The sequence below is a fragment of the Phycomyces blakesleeanus genome (genome assembly GCF_001638985.1).
Source record: "Phycomyces blakesleeanus NRRL 1555(-) unplaced genomic scaffold PHYBLscaffold_28, whole genome shotgun sequence".
NCBI lineage: Eukaryota > Fungi > Mucoromycota > Mucoromycetes > Mucorales > Phycomycetaceae > Phycomyces > Phycomyces blakesleeanus.
In genome coordinates, this window is record NW_017265161.1 from 252291 (window position 1) to 269629 (window position 17339).

The 17339-nt window shown below is 39.1% G+C and overlaps 4 protein-coding genes across 4 annotated transcripts; 1 reads left to right on the top strand and 3 right to left on the bottom strand.

Annotated features, from left to right (window-relative positions):
• Positions 1-3672: 3672 nt before the first annotated feature.
• Positions 3673-4231, bottom strand: PHYBLDRAFT_151181 (hypothetical protein; the record flags this gene model as incomplete). Its single annotated transcript, XM_018432623.1, has 3 exons — positions 3673-3908; positions 3974-4104; positions 4194-4231. 3 exons carry the CDS (start codon positions 4229-4231, stop codon positions 3673-3675), a joined length of 405 nt encoding a protein of 134 aa, XP_018285703.1.
• Positions 4232-5662: 1431 nt separating this feature from the next.
• On the top strand, positions 5663-7045 carry PHYBLDRAFT_151182 (CCHC-type zinc finger transcription factor; the record flags this gene model as incomplete). Its single annotated transcript, XM_018432624.1, has 2 exons — positions 5663-5776; positions 5849-7045. 2 exons carry the CDS (start codon positions 5663-5665, stop codon positions 7043-7045), a joined length of 1311 nt encoding a protein of 436 aa, XP_018285704.1.
• Positions 7046-11163: 4118 nt separating this feature from the next.
• Positions 11164-12539, bottom strand: PHYBLDRAFT_188937 (hypothetical protein). Its single transcript, XM_018439585.1, has 4 exons — positions 11896-12539; positions 11699-11826; positions 11502-11621; positions 11164-11447 (listed from the first exon to the last, which is right to left on the bottom strand). The coding sequence occupies exons 1-4, from the start codon at positions 11920-11922 to the stop codon at positions 11354-11356; spliced, it is 369 nt and encodes a 122-aa protein (XP_018285705.1). The 5' UTR covers positions 11923-12539; the 3' UTR covers positions 11164-11353.
• PHYBLDRAFT_173993 (hypothetical protein) lies at positions 12518-13320 on the bottom strand (the record flags this gene model as incomplete). Its single annotated transcript, XM_018437166.1, has 3 exons — positions 12518-12706; positions 12981-13110; positions 13271-13320. The coding sequence occupies 3 exons, from the start codon at positions 13318-13320 to the stop codon at positions 12518-12520; spliced, it is 369 nt and encodes a 122-aa protein (XP_018285706.1).
• Between the last annotated feature and the right edge of the window lie 4019 nt (positions 13321-17339).

Consider the following 17339-nt stretch of genomic DNA (forward strand, 5'->3'; position numbering starts at 1 on the left):
TTATTACTGCTGATGCCATTGCTGATGCCATTGCTGCTGTCACTGCTGCTACTACTACTAGAAGAAGAAGAAGTTGATCCATTTGCCGAAGTTAAAGGGGAGGCTCGTGGGGTTGGTAGACGCGTCATGGGCAATCGTATCAAACTATGGTCATGATGCTGTAGTTGCTGACTATTATTGGTGTTATGATTATGATTATGATGATATGGCTGTGTTTGTGTTTGTATTTGTATTTGTGTTTGTGTTTGTGTTTGTGAAGGCTGGTGAAGGTGATGCTGATGTTGAATTTGATGGTAATGGCTATTATTATGATAATGTTGCTCTTGTGTATGTGTTTGTACTTGTGTCTGTGGCTGGTGTTGATGCTGAGTCTGATGCTGATGCTGATGCTGATGCTGATGCTGATGATGTTGATTCTGATTCTGATTCTGATTCTGATTCAGAAGCGGTTGCTGTTGTTGGTGGTTATGGTGAGGTTGTGTTGATGGTAGTGGTATCTGTTGCGGCTGTGCTTGTGCTTGTGCTTGTGCTTGTGCTTGTGCTTGTGCTTGTGCTTGTGCTTGTGTCTGTATCTGTACCTGTGAGAGTGGTCGGAAGGTTGGCGTAATTCTTCTTCTGCCAGTAATAGTTTTATCAAGTGGCGGCACAAATGTTCTCGGTCGATAGGATGTTTTGTGTACATCCATTTCAAGAGACCGCTGATGCCGAAGTGAAGGTTCAAGCGGGATTTGGGCTTTCTGTACAACTGGGCCTTCATGCCGATGGTGTTCATGGCGTTGCTGCGGGTATTGCGGGTTCGGTTTTTGAATCTGTTGCTTTGATTGATGCTGTTGGGTTTGCTGGTATTGGTTTAGTATATTTTGATGCTGATACATCATCTTTTGCTGCTGTTGCTGTTGTTGATGCTGTTGATGCTGTTGCTGCTGTTGATGCTGTTTCTGTAGCTCAACTGCATACAAATTCTGTAATGCCTGCTGCTTCCTATCCTGTTCTAGCTTCTGCTGTTCTTGCTTCTGTTGTTCTTGCTTCTTCTGCTCCAGTTTTTGCTTTTCCAGCTTTTGTTGTTCCAACTTTTGCTGTTGCTTTTCTAGCATTTGTTTTCTCATTTCCACATGTAGATCTATTAGTTGCTGCCTTTGTTGTTTCTGCTGTTGCTGCTGTTGCTGCTGTTGTTTCTGCAGTGTGACGTTCTCCTGCTCATCATGGCTGTTTCGGAGCCTTTCTCGGTGAAGTTGGGCAGTCAGGTTCTTGCACTTTAAGTCTAGTTCTTCCAGGGCGGTCCCACGGTCGAGACTTGTGTCCAACAAGTCCTGGTATTTGACTTGGAGTTTTGAGTGGTTGATCAGGAGGTCTTGGTACAGCTTGTTGTGGTCTTTGAGTTTTTTTGCGGCTTCTTCGTATCGGCTCTGCCAGTGGGATACAAGCTCGTCGCGAGGTGATACACGGCCGGAAGACAAGGGTGTAACCACTTGGGGTTGAAGTTGAACTTGAGATTGAGATTGAGTTTGAGTTTGAGTTTGAGTTTGTTGGAGAGAGGAGAGAGAAGGAGAAGGAGAAGGAGAAGGGGATAGAAGAGGTGGATTGGAGTTTGATTTAGATTGATCTTCTTGGACTTGGTTTTGAAGAAGGAGTTGTGGATGTTGCTCGAGTTTTTCCAGTCTGGCTTCCATTGCCAGGCCGAGTTTTTCGAGACTATCCGTCTTTTTTTCGAGTTTCTTCAGGTCGTTGTCGATTTCTGGCATTGAGTCTCGGGTCAATAGTTGTTTGATCTGAGACTTGTCAAAGGGTATCGATGGAGATGAAGATGTGTGTTGGATCTGTGCTGGTGGTGAGTTTGACAGTGGTTGTTTTCCATGTTCTTCTGATTCTTGTGATGTTTCTGAGTCGCTTTCTTCTGATTCCTCTGATTCTTCTAATTCTTCAGAGTATTGTGGCTCAAGATGTTTGACAACCCGTAATATGGCCGGGTCATCATAAGCACGTTCCACACTATTGCTCGGTGTACTACAAAGCCATACCCGAATTTATTCATTTTTAAGTAAAGGAAATAAAGTATATAGAATGATTGTTACCTCGTGTCAACATCATAACTATCTTCGTCGTCTTCACTTTCGCTTGAATCATCCGGTCCTCCGATACGCATCGGACAGCTGACACTTGGCTGTAAAACACAGACACAGAAAATAACAAGTAAGAGAGAAATTGTCAATAAGATTGTATTCTCTTCTTTAATAAAAAAAAACACTAATTATAATTATTTTACTTTGATCTTTCCAGAGATAAAACTGTGAGAGAGGGAATCGTATATGGACGGAGTAGGTGATATATCGGGCTATATGATTTGTGTGAGCTTAACGAGTATTAGTGTATGTGACTTTTATTTTACCTGTCCAAGTTGTGATAAGAGTCTTTGAACGTTGGTGTGGATCGGTGAATTTAACATTTCTCTAAGCGATTTTTGTAAGATGATAAAGGAAATGAAAGAGAAAGAAGAAAAGGAAAGGAAGGGGTTAGAAGAAGAATATAAAATAAAAATTTAAATAAAAAAGTCAAATATAAAAAGCGAGAGAGAGAGAGAGTAAAGGAAGGAAGGAAGGAAGAAAGAAAGAAAGAAAGAGAGAAAGAGAGAAAGAAAGGAAGGGGTGAATTGTATGTGTTTATGTGTTTATGGGATGGGAGGGTTAAGTTTGGGGGGAGTAAGGGGAGGAGGAAGAGGAGGAGGAAGGAAGGAAGAAAAAAAAAAGGGGGGGGGAGAGAATAAAAAAAAAAAAAAAAGGGGGGAGATAAGTGAGTTGAATTGAATGGAGTTGAATTAAAAGGGGGGTTTCAAGTGAGATATCTTTCTCTCTCTCTCTCTTTTATTTTATTTTATTTAATTTTCTTTTTAATTTTTTAATTTTTTAATTTTTATTTTTTTACTTCTTACAAGAAAAAATATTAAGCAAAGATTTGTTATAAAAAGACAAAGTCAAAGACGTTGATTATGAAATAGCACTCTTTTTATTCACAAAACTAAATAAATAAAGAGCGAGACAATTTTTGGAAGTGCTGAACAAGCTTCTGTCTCACCCCATTTGCCTCGTGTTCTTTTTTGTACTTCAGTGTGGGGGATGAGGGATGTCATTTATATATCACACCAATATAAATAAATAAAATAAAAAAACGTTTTATTATTATTATAATAATAATAGAAATCCTCGAGATTTTAGGCACTAAAAACAGAAGGAATCAAAATTCCCATAGTCAATTGGCATTCAATGTCTAGGATGCCTTTTTTTTTTCTTTAATGGAGTCATTCAACAAGAGATGAACAAAGGTAGGATTCCTAATATTTGGTCATCATTAACATTGATAAAAGTTAGCTTTAAAGGAATCTTATAATAGAGTGCGAAAAATGTGTATAGTGTATGTATATAGATAAATAAGGATATTGTCTAGACTCTTTTATAGTCTCTCTACCTGTGTCTCTGTCTATGCCTTTTTAAGCTTTAATTCTTTTTTGACTAGGAAATAAAGAAATAAAGAAAAGGGTCGATCTCTTAATCAATTAGGCTCAAGTGTCTGTTAAGATTTATTTCTTTCTTTCACGCAAGATTCTTTATTCGATTTGACTTTTGAGGGTTTAAAGTACATTAATTATATATTAAAATACATGGCTCTTTCACATTCATCTCACTTTAGTCGGGCAAAATAGTGTAAAGAGCTGGTCAATATGTGACGATCTTTTGTGTTCACTACCCACCCTTCCTCCCTGCTAGAACCAAGAAGCCTTCCGATCCGACCTATCTCTTTGCAAACACATGGCCCCAAGATACGCTCTCTTGGGTTCATACCATATCTTATGTCGACAGTCATTGGTAAGACTGCACCACGCAGCTGCGACTGGATTGATGGTCGCCCTGGTGATGCTGTTTATAGTCCAAACATAATGGCTTTAAATGCTTTTCTCCTCAGTGATTATAAAAGTGTAAACTTTCGCCAGCCGATCGTTTACTCATCGGCTTCAAAGCTACTAAAGCCACATCTATGACAAATACAACATCGAACCAAGTCCATTGACGCTTTAAGACCAACAAGAATAGAACTGACAAAGGATCTTCAAGCCTTTTTTTTTTTTTTTTAAAAAAAAAGGGCTTAATTTTTGAAGCAACTACCATGTGGCTACTCGGAGAAACAGCGCCTAATCATGACACCATTCACCATCGGAAATCATCTGAACGAGCCCCTTCATACTTTGGTTACACTCAAGTACATGTACACAAAACAGACTTGTCCAAGCATTTAAGATAATCAACGATGCTCTTAAAATCACTTGGCTTTAAGCTACTAAGGCCTTGGCTCAGCTTCTTTAGCACTATTAAGAGACAGCTGAACTAAATATTGCGCAAGAGAATGTGCCAAGATGATCGATTGGTTCAGGTCTGTCATATTCTGGACGAATAAACCTTTCCCACCTTCAAATAAGAATTAAATGTTGGCTATATATGATTTCTGAATTGTGAAAAAGAAATAAACCAAGGACAAGCACTTGGCACGCTTTTATATACCCAAAAAAATGTAAAGGCCAATCTACATCTCGTACAATACGAATTTTGTTCTTGCCATCAGGCGAATTGATATTTTGTACAACATGAATTTTGTCCTTGCAATTGGGCGAATTTACTTTCTGGAAAGAGCGTATATATACACACCAAAATAAGGGAAATTTACAAGGGGTGTATTACAAGAACTTTTTTTTTTTGATATGTATCTGTATGTGGGTGGGTCTTAATATTATTTCAAGCCAAAAACAACAAAATGATACATATAATAAATAATAAAATTAATAGAATATAATGGCATGACATGACATAGCATGGCATGACATAGCATAGTATAACACAGCATGACATGGCATGACATAACCGTTATGACCTTAAAGAGCGTGTGTATCCAGGTGCGTCTGAGTGTAAGTGTAGCTGCGTGTGCAAAGAAAATAAAAATAAAAATAAAAATTAATAAGAAAGAAAAGGGGGGGTTGAAAAGAGAGAGAGAGATAGGTAGAGATAGGTAGATGTATAGATAGGCAGATAGAAAGAAAGAGAAGCTAAATTAGAAGAAGAAGAGGAGGAGGAGGAGTAGGAGTAGGGGGATACCAATCAAATGATTTCTACCTTTCTTTTCTTTCCTTTTGGATAGACGCAACCCATGCACTATCCATCATAGTCCACGTTTAGTGTCAAAGACCAGAAAAGGATCGTGATTTATTTACGCAGAAGCACAAACACAAATACAGACACAAACACGGACACAAGCACAAGCACAAGAACAAGGACAAGTGCAGATACAGATGTAAATTTGGATATTTTATACTATAGATGCTTGTATATATATATATATATATATATATATATATATATATATAAATATTTATACAAAAGCCATATATCTATTTTAACAGTGACAATTACTGCTCTTCTTTTATCCCCTTTTTGTACATATGTACATATTGGATTTTCGGACTAAATTTGCGTATGGTTATTTTTAACTTTGCGCACACGATTTGCGCAATAAATGGGAAAATAAAGATTAAAAGACTATTTAATAGTGAATGGACAACAAACTTTACAGACAAAATTAAGTACGTTTATTAATAGCCCGTGGTTGCTTCCAAAAAAGAAAAATGATAACAACAAATGGACGACAAAATCCGCCTGATCCTATGCATGGTACGATCAACAACCCACGGATTTCACCTCAGCCTAGCCTTAATGGCTCGCCCACCCATCTACACACGGTCTCCCCCTCTGACATCTCATCGTCGACATTGTCACAATCTGCCAAACTCGTACCAATTTTCGGCAATTAGGCTCGTATAGCCCGAGGAAAGCCAGTAACCATTTTTGATGATGCTTCTGCAAAAGCAGAATTAGCCCAGCAAAAGGCAAACCAAATGTGGATTTCGTCGAATGAAGACAATGCTGTTGTTTTTGACATCACAGATAGTGGCTTAGACGCTGCCCAATTTTTTCAGGCCCTAAAGTCCCAGTACCCTAGCGTAGTAGGGGCCCTGGGTCAAGACCGTAGAGATAGAAATATAGCAATTATTTCATTTGACACTATTGAAGATGTGCCCAGGGCTTGTTCAGAGGGCGTTGTCGTTGGACACCAAACTCTCTTAGCCACCCCTACATTTGGCGGGGATAGCAACATCCTTCGCGTACACCTTGATAAGTTGCCTCTCCGCAGGGCAGATAAATTAGAGCCTCAAGTTCAAGAAGTCATGGGCCTTTTCGGTCGAGTGATTCATATTGGTCTTTATATGGACCCTCAGTTTCAATTGTTTGGGGACAAAGGCTTTGTCATGTTGGACACTGCTCCAAAGGAAGGGATTGAATACATTCCCCTAACATACAAGATTGACTTTCGTGGGGAACGAGAGATTTATGCCAAGTGGCAGAACATGCCTGTGGCATGCAATTATTGTCATGGAGAGGGCCATAAGAAAGCAAACTGTGAGAAGAGGACGAAGAGCCCTCGCCTGTGCTATGGTTGTAAAAAGCCAGGCCACATTCGGGCACAATGTCCTGACGAAACAATTGAGAAGGAACGTAAGCGTCAACGCCAAGAAGATCCTCAAGTTATCTCACCAGAGAATGGAGGTAACAACCGCCAGCTTGAAGAAGAACTGGCCCGTCTAGTCAGAGAAAATGCGAAGATGCAAGAGGCACTTGTGCAAAGTGAAAATGCACTTGAGGACAAGATTGCCCTCGTTGAAGAACAACAGCGTAGTCTCGAAGGTATAACTGAGAGTAGCGAAATTACAGTCGGACCGACTACAGAAGCACAAGGAGGAATAGCAGGTGATGAAGACACCATAATGACTAATGAAGCTATGGCCAACCCACCCAAGGCGACTGGCCGGAAGTCCCGACTGAGAAATGATGTTGACCCCACTCTCATCATTAATGGTAAAAGAAACCGAAACAACAAACCCACCCAAGGACTCTTCCCAGATCCTTCAGCTGTCCACAAGACCATCGTCGCTGATGGTTCAGGGCAGTAAATATGTCTAACCATCTAAGAATTGCCTCGCTTAACTGCAGAGGCTTAAAAAAGATGCTGACCACCTCTGGTCGACATTTCGCCCGCCATATAAGACAACAAAAATATGGCATCCTCGCCATCCAAGAATCGCACACTGACACCGAAAATACGCAATCATCCATCTCTACACTCCTTCAAGCTCAATCTAGCACATGGTCACATCACTGTGATCTAGTTTCCTTTAACCCCGAATACCATATAGAACCACATCTCAACTCCTTCGACCCCACACACCTAACAGACGGCCGTCTGCTTACTGCCACAATTCACCACGTCCATAAAATACATGACCCGCTCAACTTCTTTGTCATTTATGCACCTGCCCACCCAGAGCAACGCCCTCTCTTCTACTCTCTTCTAGATCACTATCTAGCCTTTAGTTCTCCACCACTTCCAAAAAGTGTGTTACTCGGAGATCTCAATTACAACACAAGACTCACTTCCTCCCCACCCCTTCCAACCGCATGGACCCAATGTTTATCCCACCATTGGTTTGACGCCATCACTCCTGTGAACTGCACGCCACTCCCAACATTCACCACTGGATCAACCCTCGATTTCCTTTTTGTCACAAACGACCTAAAGATATCAGTACACTCTCCTGTGGTTGAATATGTTGCCGGATCTTGGACGGATCATTTCAGTATCAGCATCCAACTTTCAATTGGGTCACCTCAGCATGGACCTGGAATCTGGAGGTTCAACCCATACCTCCTGTCTGATAAAGAGTTTTGCAACACAATGACTACCTTCCTTGATGTAGCAGAAACACAGATTCCTAATGTAGCACCTCACATCCAATGGGACCTGATAAAGGCTAATTTGAAAGCCATGGCTATAGACCATAGTCATAAAGCTAGAAACAAAGCCAAGACTATGCAGAAGATACTAGCGGAGCAACGATCTGCTATAGTAACACAGCTGCACAGTCAGTCTCAAAGTGACTCACAATCGAGACACCCAAGCAACCCACACAGTCGTCCACGCACACAGCATACGCAACATATCTCCAACAGAGAGGTAGCTCAGGAATACTTAGGGACTAGCCAACCACAAAGTCATAGAATTGAGGACGAACCCCACACCTCACCGACCCCACTGACAGAAGAACAAGAATACGTTCCCAACTCTCTAGACGACGATCCCTCCTCAGTCCTCCATCAACAGCTGCTTGAAGTTGAGCGTCAGATAGACCGCCAACAAGAAGTTGATACCCGCATCCTAGCACTTCGATCAGGACATAAGTGGCGCGAACATGGAGAACGCTCAAATGCCTACTTCTACCGATGCTTGAAAGAACGCCGACAGGCACAGAACATCCGAGCACTGCAAGAAAATGGTGGCCTAACCGAATCCCCAGATGGTCTGGTTAAATGCGCCCACTCCTTCTATTCCGATTTGTATGCTGCCGAAACCATCGATGATAATGCCGTCGAGTCACTGTTGGCCAATATTCCAGATTCCAGCTGCCTACCTAGCGAAGAGGAAGAGACTATTACGGCAGAATGGGATGCTGAGGACATATTGAGAGCCCTTAATCACTCCCCCACTCGCAGTAGCCCAGGCGTAGATGGTATACCATACGAACTTCTTCGTTGGCTATTCCAGCACAAATTTGCCCAAGGCCTGATGGTCAAAGTCTTTAACCTAGCTCTCCAACATCAAGAAATTCTGCGCTCATGGAAACGGTCCGTGGTTGTTCTGCTGCCAAAAAAGGGAGACCTTACTTCGTTGTCCAACTGGAGGCCTATATCGCTGATATGCGCTGACGCCAAACTCTTCACTCGCCTTATCACATCACGCCTTCCAACCGCGATGAAACTCACTATCAACCCATACCAAACAGGGTTTTTGGGAAATAGGTTCATTGCAGATAATGGAATAGTCGCCAGAATAATCATGGATACGGCTCAAAGATACAAACTACCCGGAATCGGCTTACTACTTGACCAAGAAAAGGCTTACGATCGAGTTCACCCTGAGTACCTGCGTCGATGCCTTCTTCGGTTTGGGTTTCCTTCCACTTTCATTCTCGCCATCACAGCCCTCTTCTTTGACACAACACTTTGTGTCAATATCAACGGATATCTGTCAGCTCCAATCAAACAAGGCCGAGGTTTGAGACAAGGGGATCCACTCTCCCCTCTTCTTTTCAACCTGGCCCTCGAACCTCTACTCCGCACCATCCTTGCCACCGAACAACTCAAAGGATTCGTCATCTCAAATGGCCTCCCTTTATTGCCCCAGTCTATAGACGAGCCACCACCTATTAAGTTCTTAGCATATGCTGACGATGTAGTAGTGTTCTTGAACACGCCTGACGAGCTCGACACCCTGATGGATCAGCTCCAGGTATATGGCCGTGCGTCAAATGCTAGAATGAATAGACATAAAACAGTCGCGGTCTCCTTATCTGGTCGTGAACAACAGACTTGGAATTCTCATCTGCAGAACCACGAAATAACTTCATGGCATGATAGCCATAGCTCACAGCCAATAACATATCTCGGTTACCCTCTCACCAGCTCAAAGGCTCAACTGTCCTGTGCTTTTGAAGACGTAATTACAAAGATCCGTAACCACGCACAATTTTTAGCACAGCGAAACCTTTCGGTTCTTGGTAGAGGGCTAGTCGCCAACTCACTTCTTCTGAGTAGGGCATGGCATGCAATACGCATCCTCCCAGTGAATACGGCAGACATAAGCAGACTTCGTTCAGAAGTAATTAAATTTTTATCTCATGGACGCTACCCATTTGTTAGATTTGACTCATGCACTCGTCCACGACGAGAAGGCGGCCTTGGCGTCCTGGATCCTCAGACCCAATATTCCTTACTGCAAACCAGATGGATCCTCCCCTTGCTCGATCAGACCGCCCCACTATCTTTCGCCGGCAAAATACTGGCATACCTTATAAGGCAGTATTGCAATACAACCGACCCACTTCTTCCTCTGGTGTTTCCTGAGCTGCGGTCACCTCGCCTCAACACCTTTAGTATCTTTCCTACAATCTTCCGTGCTATGAAAATCATTCCTCTCTCCTTTGACTGGACTGTCATAAATCCTGTCACTGTACAGGAGCTACCTCTCAGCACAATTCTGGCCCCATCTCATCCTCTACCACTCTTCTTTACCTGCGGTAAACTACGTGTATGTAATGCATTCATATATGACTACACTCTTGGATGCATACGTCGACTCAACCAGTATGAACGAAGACGAGCCAGGTCTAACATAGACACGCTGTTTACCCTTTTGGATCACGGTGAACTCCGACTGAAGGAGTGGTTCTCTCTGCTCACAGTTTCTCCATTGCGAGAGCCTGGCTCAGTGATGGCCTCCTTCTTTCCGACTCCACCTCGCCACTTTCAAGGCTTCCTTTCCTCTGGGATACCAAAAGTTCCACGGATACGCAATCTCTCTGCTCAAGTGATCCGTGCACACATAAGACCGCCCCTCACCCAAGTCTCACCCCCATTCCCGCATGCAGCACCAGTACACTGGCGTAGCTTTTGGGAATCACGTCTTCCTCTTAGAATCTACACCATCTGGTGGAGATTGATGCATGGAAAGGTTCCTAGTAGGCAGCGGCTATTTAGCCATAACGTTACGGTTGTAGATGACCCACAATGCATTTTATGTGGCGAACTGGAAGATGATGAACATCTATTCTGGACATGCCCTCATAAAAAGTTAATTTGGCATCAAATTGCAACCCGGTTCCTGGAATATCCCACATCGCTTACGTTTGACCACCTTCTCCTTCCTTCTTCTCCAATGTCAGTTGAAGTCAAGAATACCACAGTGTCCGCCTATAGTATTCTGGGATGCACAATAGGGGCCATTTGGGACGCTCACTTCCAACATATCTTCCATGATGTTCCTTTTGTCACTAACCGAATAGCTGCCATCGCTACCTTAAACATTAGAAAATAGAATTAGAAGACTCACTCTTTTAGATAGATAGCACATGACTATGAAATTTCTTTAATAAACAATACAAAAAAAAATTAAAAGACTATTTATTTCATAAAATAATATAATATAATTAGCAATTCAATAATAAATACGCGTAATAAAATAGTAGAAAAAAATATATTTTATTTTCTTTTAAGTGTATAAAATGTGTTTTCAGGAAAAGCATATGCTCTTCTGGGAGGCGACTGTAAACGAGGTTTAACAGAACCACTTGTTTTACTTGAAAGCCTCAACTTTTTATATTTTTTAGAGGCCTTGTTTATACAGTGTGTAAATTGAGTATAAACTCCTAAAAATTACAATGTACACCAGTAGAGACATTGCCGTATTCATACTCGTTGATCTGTCTTTCATACTCTGTCGCTGGACAGCAGGCCTCTCCTCTGTGTGATCATGTAAGCAATTTGAGATAACTTTGTAATCATTCTTTGATTTACCTTACTAGCGAAACACTGGTTCCTCGAAAAACAATATCAAAAATAGCTTTCCAATAGCACCCAAAGTCTTCCTCACGCAAATGCTTTTTGCGCCAGTTCTTGAAGGTTACATTGTTGAGTCTACATAATATAAATACATATTACATTAAGAAAAAGGGTTTAGCCCAAGTGATATGATATGGTATTAAAGATCTTACATTAATTCGTATATGTCCATGATCATCAAGTTAAAATCTTCTTTATCCTGAAGATCATCTTCATAAATTCTACAACGCTCTTTGACAACAAACTTTCGAAGACCTTTATTACTGCCAACCCTATATACCTTTCAGAGAAAATACATATCGTTAATGAAAGTTCAAATAATCAAATTGCTTTGAGTTGTATTGCTCACCTCTTGTATTTCTATGACTGGGTCCATTTAGGGCTCTCGTATTTTGAGAAGGATAGGGCTGGATTTGAAGTAAATATACGTTCTAATTCATTTGGACCAATGATTGCTTCGGTTATCTTCCGGCAGCTAACTGATATTGTGTTTATGCAACTTGACAAAAGAACGCTATGATTCATGACAACATTCATTCATGACAACATTTATTTAGTAAAAGTTCATCGGCGTATTTATATGTGTATTGTACTTATTGAAGCTTTGTGGTCAAGATGGTTGGTGAGCATTTATTGCTGCAAAGCCAAAGAGGATGTCAAGACTTTTGTTGTGTATTTTCTAAAGCGTGAGATGGCGAAAACCCCGGGAAGCACATCCCGAAGCCGTGTCTTTGCAAAGAGATAGCTTTGAGATTTACCGCGATGGAGGGAGGAGAGGTTCTGAGTTAGACCTGATGAAAGGATGTAAGCTCATTATTATGCATCGCACAAAGACAATGAGTGTAGATGAAAGAAAGGCGTCATCATATTCTCATTGACATGGCCCGCATCATGACAATGAGAGAGGGAGCTTATGTGTAGGAAATGACTGAGATGGGTGGGACCATATAGGGTAAACTGTTATATATTGACTAACTCTTCACACTATCTTCCCCAACCAAAGTGAGATATGTGCAAAAGAGCCATGCGTAAACAGATATACAATGCTTCCAACAAGCAATGTCACAGCCAATCCAAATCAATTTCGTATTTTTAGAAATGGAAGCCGTATTTTTAGAAACTATTATCGCATTTGCTCTGAACTCACTCTCAGTGATTATCTACTACTCTAAAAAATTGAGCATTATAATTATATTTCTCAGGACTTTTAGGGGTTTGTCTCTCAATAGTTTGATAATACAATAATTCAGAATACGAGTATAAATATCTCTTTTCTAAAGAAGGGAATCAAAATGGTGTTGTTTGATGTTTTTGATTTTATTTTAAGAAAAATGTTGGCCTGAATTGAATTGAACCGAACAGAACTGAGCTAAGCTGAGCTGAGCACATGGAATTAACATTTTGTTGATCAGAAAAAAAAATTCATTCTTTAACCCTTTTGCAACTCATACTGAGTATTTGAAAATTGCCGTATCCAGTAAACCCCATTATTGGAATAAATTCTGAGACAAAGAACCTATCTATATATCGGCCACAAATAGCCTTGTCAGGAGCCGGGATATATCTATAAGAATTGGGTATACAGTAAGCATGTATATATATTGGCTCATAAAATGAATGAAAGAGTTGCATAAAAGATACCCAAAATAACTTTTTTTTTTGAAAAGGCAAGAAAGTGCCTTTAGCCTAGAATTGTCAAATTTTTACTTTAATCCCTATAGTACCCTGCATCATTAACTGGTTCAAGAAGATCATCTTTGACAGATTTCTGCATTGCTGTACTAGAATATTTGCAAATGAATAAAATTAGATACCCCTCATTATATATATATATATAGTAGGTGTTTTCTGAAAAGCCCTCTTGCTTTATATAATTTCATAGTTGTCTTGCAGTAGGTGAACGAAAAAAAAATTATTGCTTAATTTGATTTAATTTAATTTGCTTTACAGTCATTTCAAGAAGTAAAGTTGCTGATTTTGAGTTTGACGTTGTGCAAAAGAGAAACTTGTTCCCAGCAATGATGTTGATATGTAGTTATTCAACAAGCGATGTTAAACAGTTTACTCTGATGATGAGAAAACGAGATTTTTTCACCTATTTTTTTTTAGTAAATGCCCAAGTGTTTCTTCTGCCGCGAGACAATCAGGTATTCATATTCGTACAGCTCAGATATGGATCAAACGTTGTTATGGAGATTTTGAGACCATTGATGAGAATCCCTTCTGCTGTTTTAACTAAAGTGGTAAGAAGAAATGCAAAAATTTGTAAATAGTGCTTCTCGTAGTACTGCTTCTAGCTTTATGACAACGCAGTGTAATCTATCCATTATGATGAAACAGACAGATATCCAGAAATTAAGGGACACTACCTTGCCATAGATAACGCTTTTATTCACAACTCAAGCGATATAAGTAAGTATATCGATTCTCGGGGATATCGGTATGTGTATCTTTCTACATATTCTCCTGAACTAAATCCAATTGAGCAGTTCTGGTCAGTCGTCAAGAGTAAAGTAAAACGAAATAAGTTTTTGGAAAAAGAATCACTCGTGACAAAAATTAGCGAAGCATACGATGGAGTGTATTTGAATGATTCCAAAGGGTCTGTTTCTCATTCTGTCGGATGATGGCGAGTGTTTTAGTTTTTTATATATTCCCTTTTGGTTAACCTACCTTTCCACATCCATGTTCCAACATAATTGACTCTTACCATTTGTATAAAGCTAGTGCTTAAGAAAAAGCACAACAAAGCGATTTACAAATTGTTTGTGACTCATTAGACTGTTGTAATTTGTTTCTCTTGTGAGATGTTTTCTTATGACTTTGGGTATTTGATATGACCCTTTTTTGTACTTTTGTACGTTTGTTACTTTTGTTTATTAATAATACTTCTTTTCTCAGCCGCAATACTAGCCATAATTTTTCTAAGCATTTAATTCACAATAATTTGCTTTTTGTCAAAAACAACAAACAGTCAAACGAACTGTTTTTGGCATTTTGATTAGATAAGCCTATATTTACACATTGTATTTGTTTTTGTCCCAAGCATTTATGCTTTTATTGTGTATTCAATATATATATATTTGCAAAGATATGAGAAACAGAACAGCTAAGCCAGGTCAAGCAATTTCAAGCTGACCTAAGCTAAGTAAGGCTTTGTCAAGTCAAAGTATACGTAACAAAAAGACAATACCTTTGGATTATACTATATGAGTGTGGGTGCTGTAAGATATACTGTCCAAAGATATGCGTGCGTTTGAATCAACTGTCAACACTTTTATAAGATAATATGTAACTTTTATACATAAAGACATCTACAGCGTCCCTTTCAACCTGTCAGCTGTAAACCTTACAAGATTATTCAAGATCAATTGCAACCCTCTCTTTGTCTCTCCTTTTTTTTTTTAGATATTTTCAATTGATTTGGCCTGGCCTGGTCTGGCCTGTTTTGTTTGTCTAAGGAGCACCGAGTTTCAGGATTAGCCCAAAGACTCTTGTTCTCTAGAAACAACCACAGATCTAGAATAAACTTGTCTTCTTATATTTAATTGAGTCTTACAGAATGTGAGACTCTACAACCTAAATAAATAAATAAATAAACCAAGAAGCATATGTCAAGAACCCCCTTTTTTTGCTCTTATTTTATTTAGATTTATCAATCCTTCAATCGTTCCAGAGCAGTCTTTTTTTTAAAATAATAATAATAAAAGTAATATATAAACGGTGATTCCAAATCACAGCAATCTGACATCATACATAATACATAATGCCTGCAAGTTCATCAGATCTGTTGTTTTACAGATGCACGTATAATTCCTATATGTCATCAAATCCTATCAACTATGCAACAAAGCGACCTTCCTTACCTTCTTATATATATATATATACTGAGTGTAATCCCTAGAAATTTGATTTGATTTGATTGGATTGGATAGGTAAAAGGAAATATGAATCAAAAGGATGATTACCATACCATACCATACCATACCATATCATTTTATTTTATTTTATTCAAGATACATAAAACTATAAAAAGACAGCGAAAAAAATCAAGGCACATCGACAAGATTGATTCTACTTATTATTGTGATTATATTACGATCATCGTTATCTTCCGATCGATAATTATCGATACCAGTAAATCAAAACCATATCAAAAAGCATTATATTTTATTCTTTTGTCCCTGATGATCTCGGAGTAAAGAAGTCTAATCAAAGACGCTCAGATGCTCACATCGTCCTTCTTTTTTTTTGGGGTATTTTAAAGAAATCATTAATGAATTAATAAATTAATGAATAGAAGCGCAGACTTTAACACAAGCAAACACTGTACAGATAAATACGCATATCTTGCATGACAGAAGGCAAAAGACAGTTTATAAAACCCCCTGTTTCTTCTTCTTTTAAGTTACATAAAGTTCAGTGCTCACAGAATACCAGTATATCAGTGTCTTTATTTACTAAATCCAAACCAAGACATTTACATTTATATAAGAAACAAATGTACCTGTTGAATACCCCCCAATTAACCCCCCCTCTTTTTTTATTTTCTATACAGACGCAGCACACCACACCCACACACATTAAGCACTAGCGCGTTTCAAAAGAAAAAAAATTACGCTAGGTATCTAGACGTCTAGACCTTTACCAATTATTTAATACATAATTCATTGAACTTTTCAGAAAGAAAGAAAGAAAGCTTTAATTACACATTTGTGTAAGAAATACATTTACACCTCGATAAGAGTGTCGATCAATACTGTTTTTATTAATTTATTTATTTGTTTTACTTTATAATGTATTATATAATATTTGATTGCTTGCTTGGTTTCTAGACAGTTTTTTTATTATAATTTTTTGCTATTTTTCAGCTCTACAGCCTTGATAATCATATATTTTTATATATCTCTCTCTATTTTTCCTCCTTGCCCTTATTTGACACCACTCGCTATTAATTTCGGTGAAAATTTTATGCTTATTATAATTTCTCGGTGTTTATGCCGCAGATGTACGGATCACCGACAAGGAAGTTAGGAAAAAGGGAAAGAAGGGGAAGAGTGAAAGGGCCTATTCTCTCCTCTGGTTTCCAAGCTTTGTTCTCGAGTATGTCCCATCGAAATATTACCCAAATCCAAATCCCTCTTTCTCATCCCCACTCTTCCACCCCCTCCTTGCGCCTCCTCTCTTTTAACCCCCTACATAACCCTTTACTCATAACCGCATACAAAACTTATACACACGTGCGGGTATACATGCATATATATATAGATCTTCCAGGGAATATCCGGCTATACAGGAGTTTTTTTTATAATTTTCCCACAGACAAAAGAAAAAGTCTATACTTATATATATAAAGACTGCAGCACGGGTTACCATGTTTACGTCTTTTTTTTTTTTTTTTTTTTTAAAAAAAAAAAAGAGGATAACATTAAATTTGTCATGGTGATAATAAACACAAGATAGAGCGATGTGGCAGGATATCGGTAGCATCAGAAAGATCACATACCTAGTAAAGATAAAGAATCAAACACAGAGAAAGCCCCACATTCGCTCCAAATTACAATGCATATGTGTTTATGCATGCATCTATGTCTGTCCGTATTCATATAAGCTTTATTTCATTTCAAGGTACTAAACAAAAAGAAAAGGCCCTGTTCTTGACACTTACTCCTAAGTTTATATTGCTATTATATTATTCACATTCTTATTGCTTTTTTGCTCTTTTGTTCTCATCATTATTACTTTGCGGTTCTTTCTTTCTTGCTTTGTAAACTTATTCAAATGACAAGACCA

Excerpts from the sequence above, each read along its gene's own strand:
- PHYBLDRAFT_188937 (XM_018439585.1), bottom strand. The coding sequence starts at position 11,922 with ATGGACCCAGTCATAGAAATACAAGAG. Across the intron at positions 11,827-11,895 it reads CAGTCATAGAAATACAAGAG|GTATATAGGGTTGGCAGTAA; the intron begins GTGAGCAATACA and ends TTTCTCTGAAAG. Across the intron at positions 11,622-11,698 it reads ATGGACATATACGAATTAAT|ACTCAACAATGTAACCTTCA; the intron begins GTAAGATCTTTA and ends TATATTATGTAG.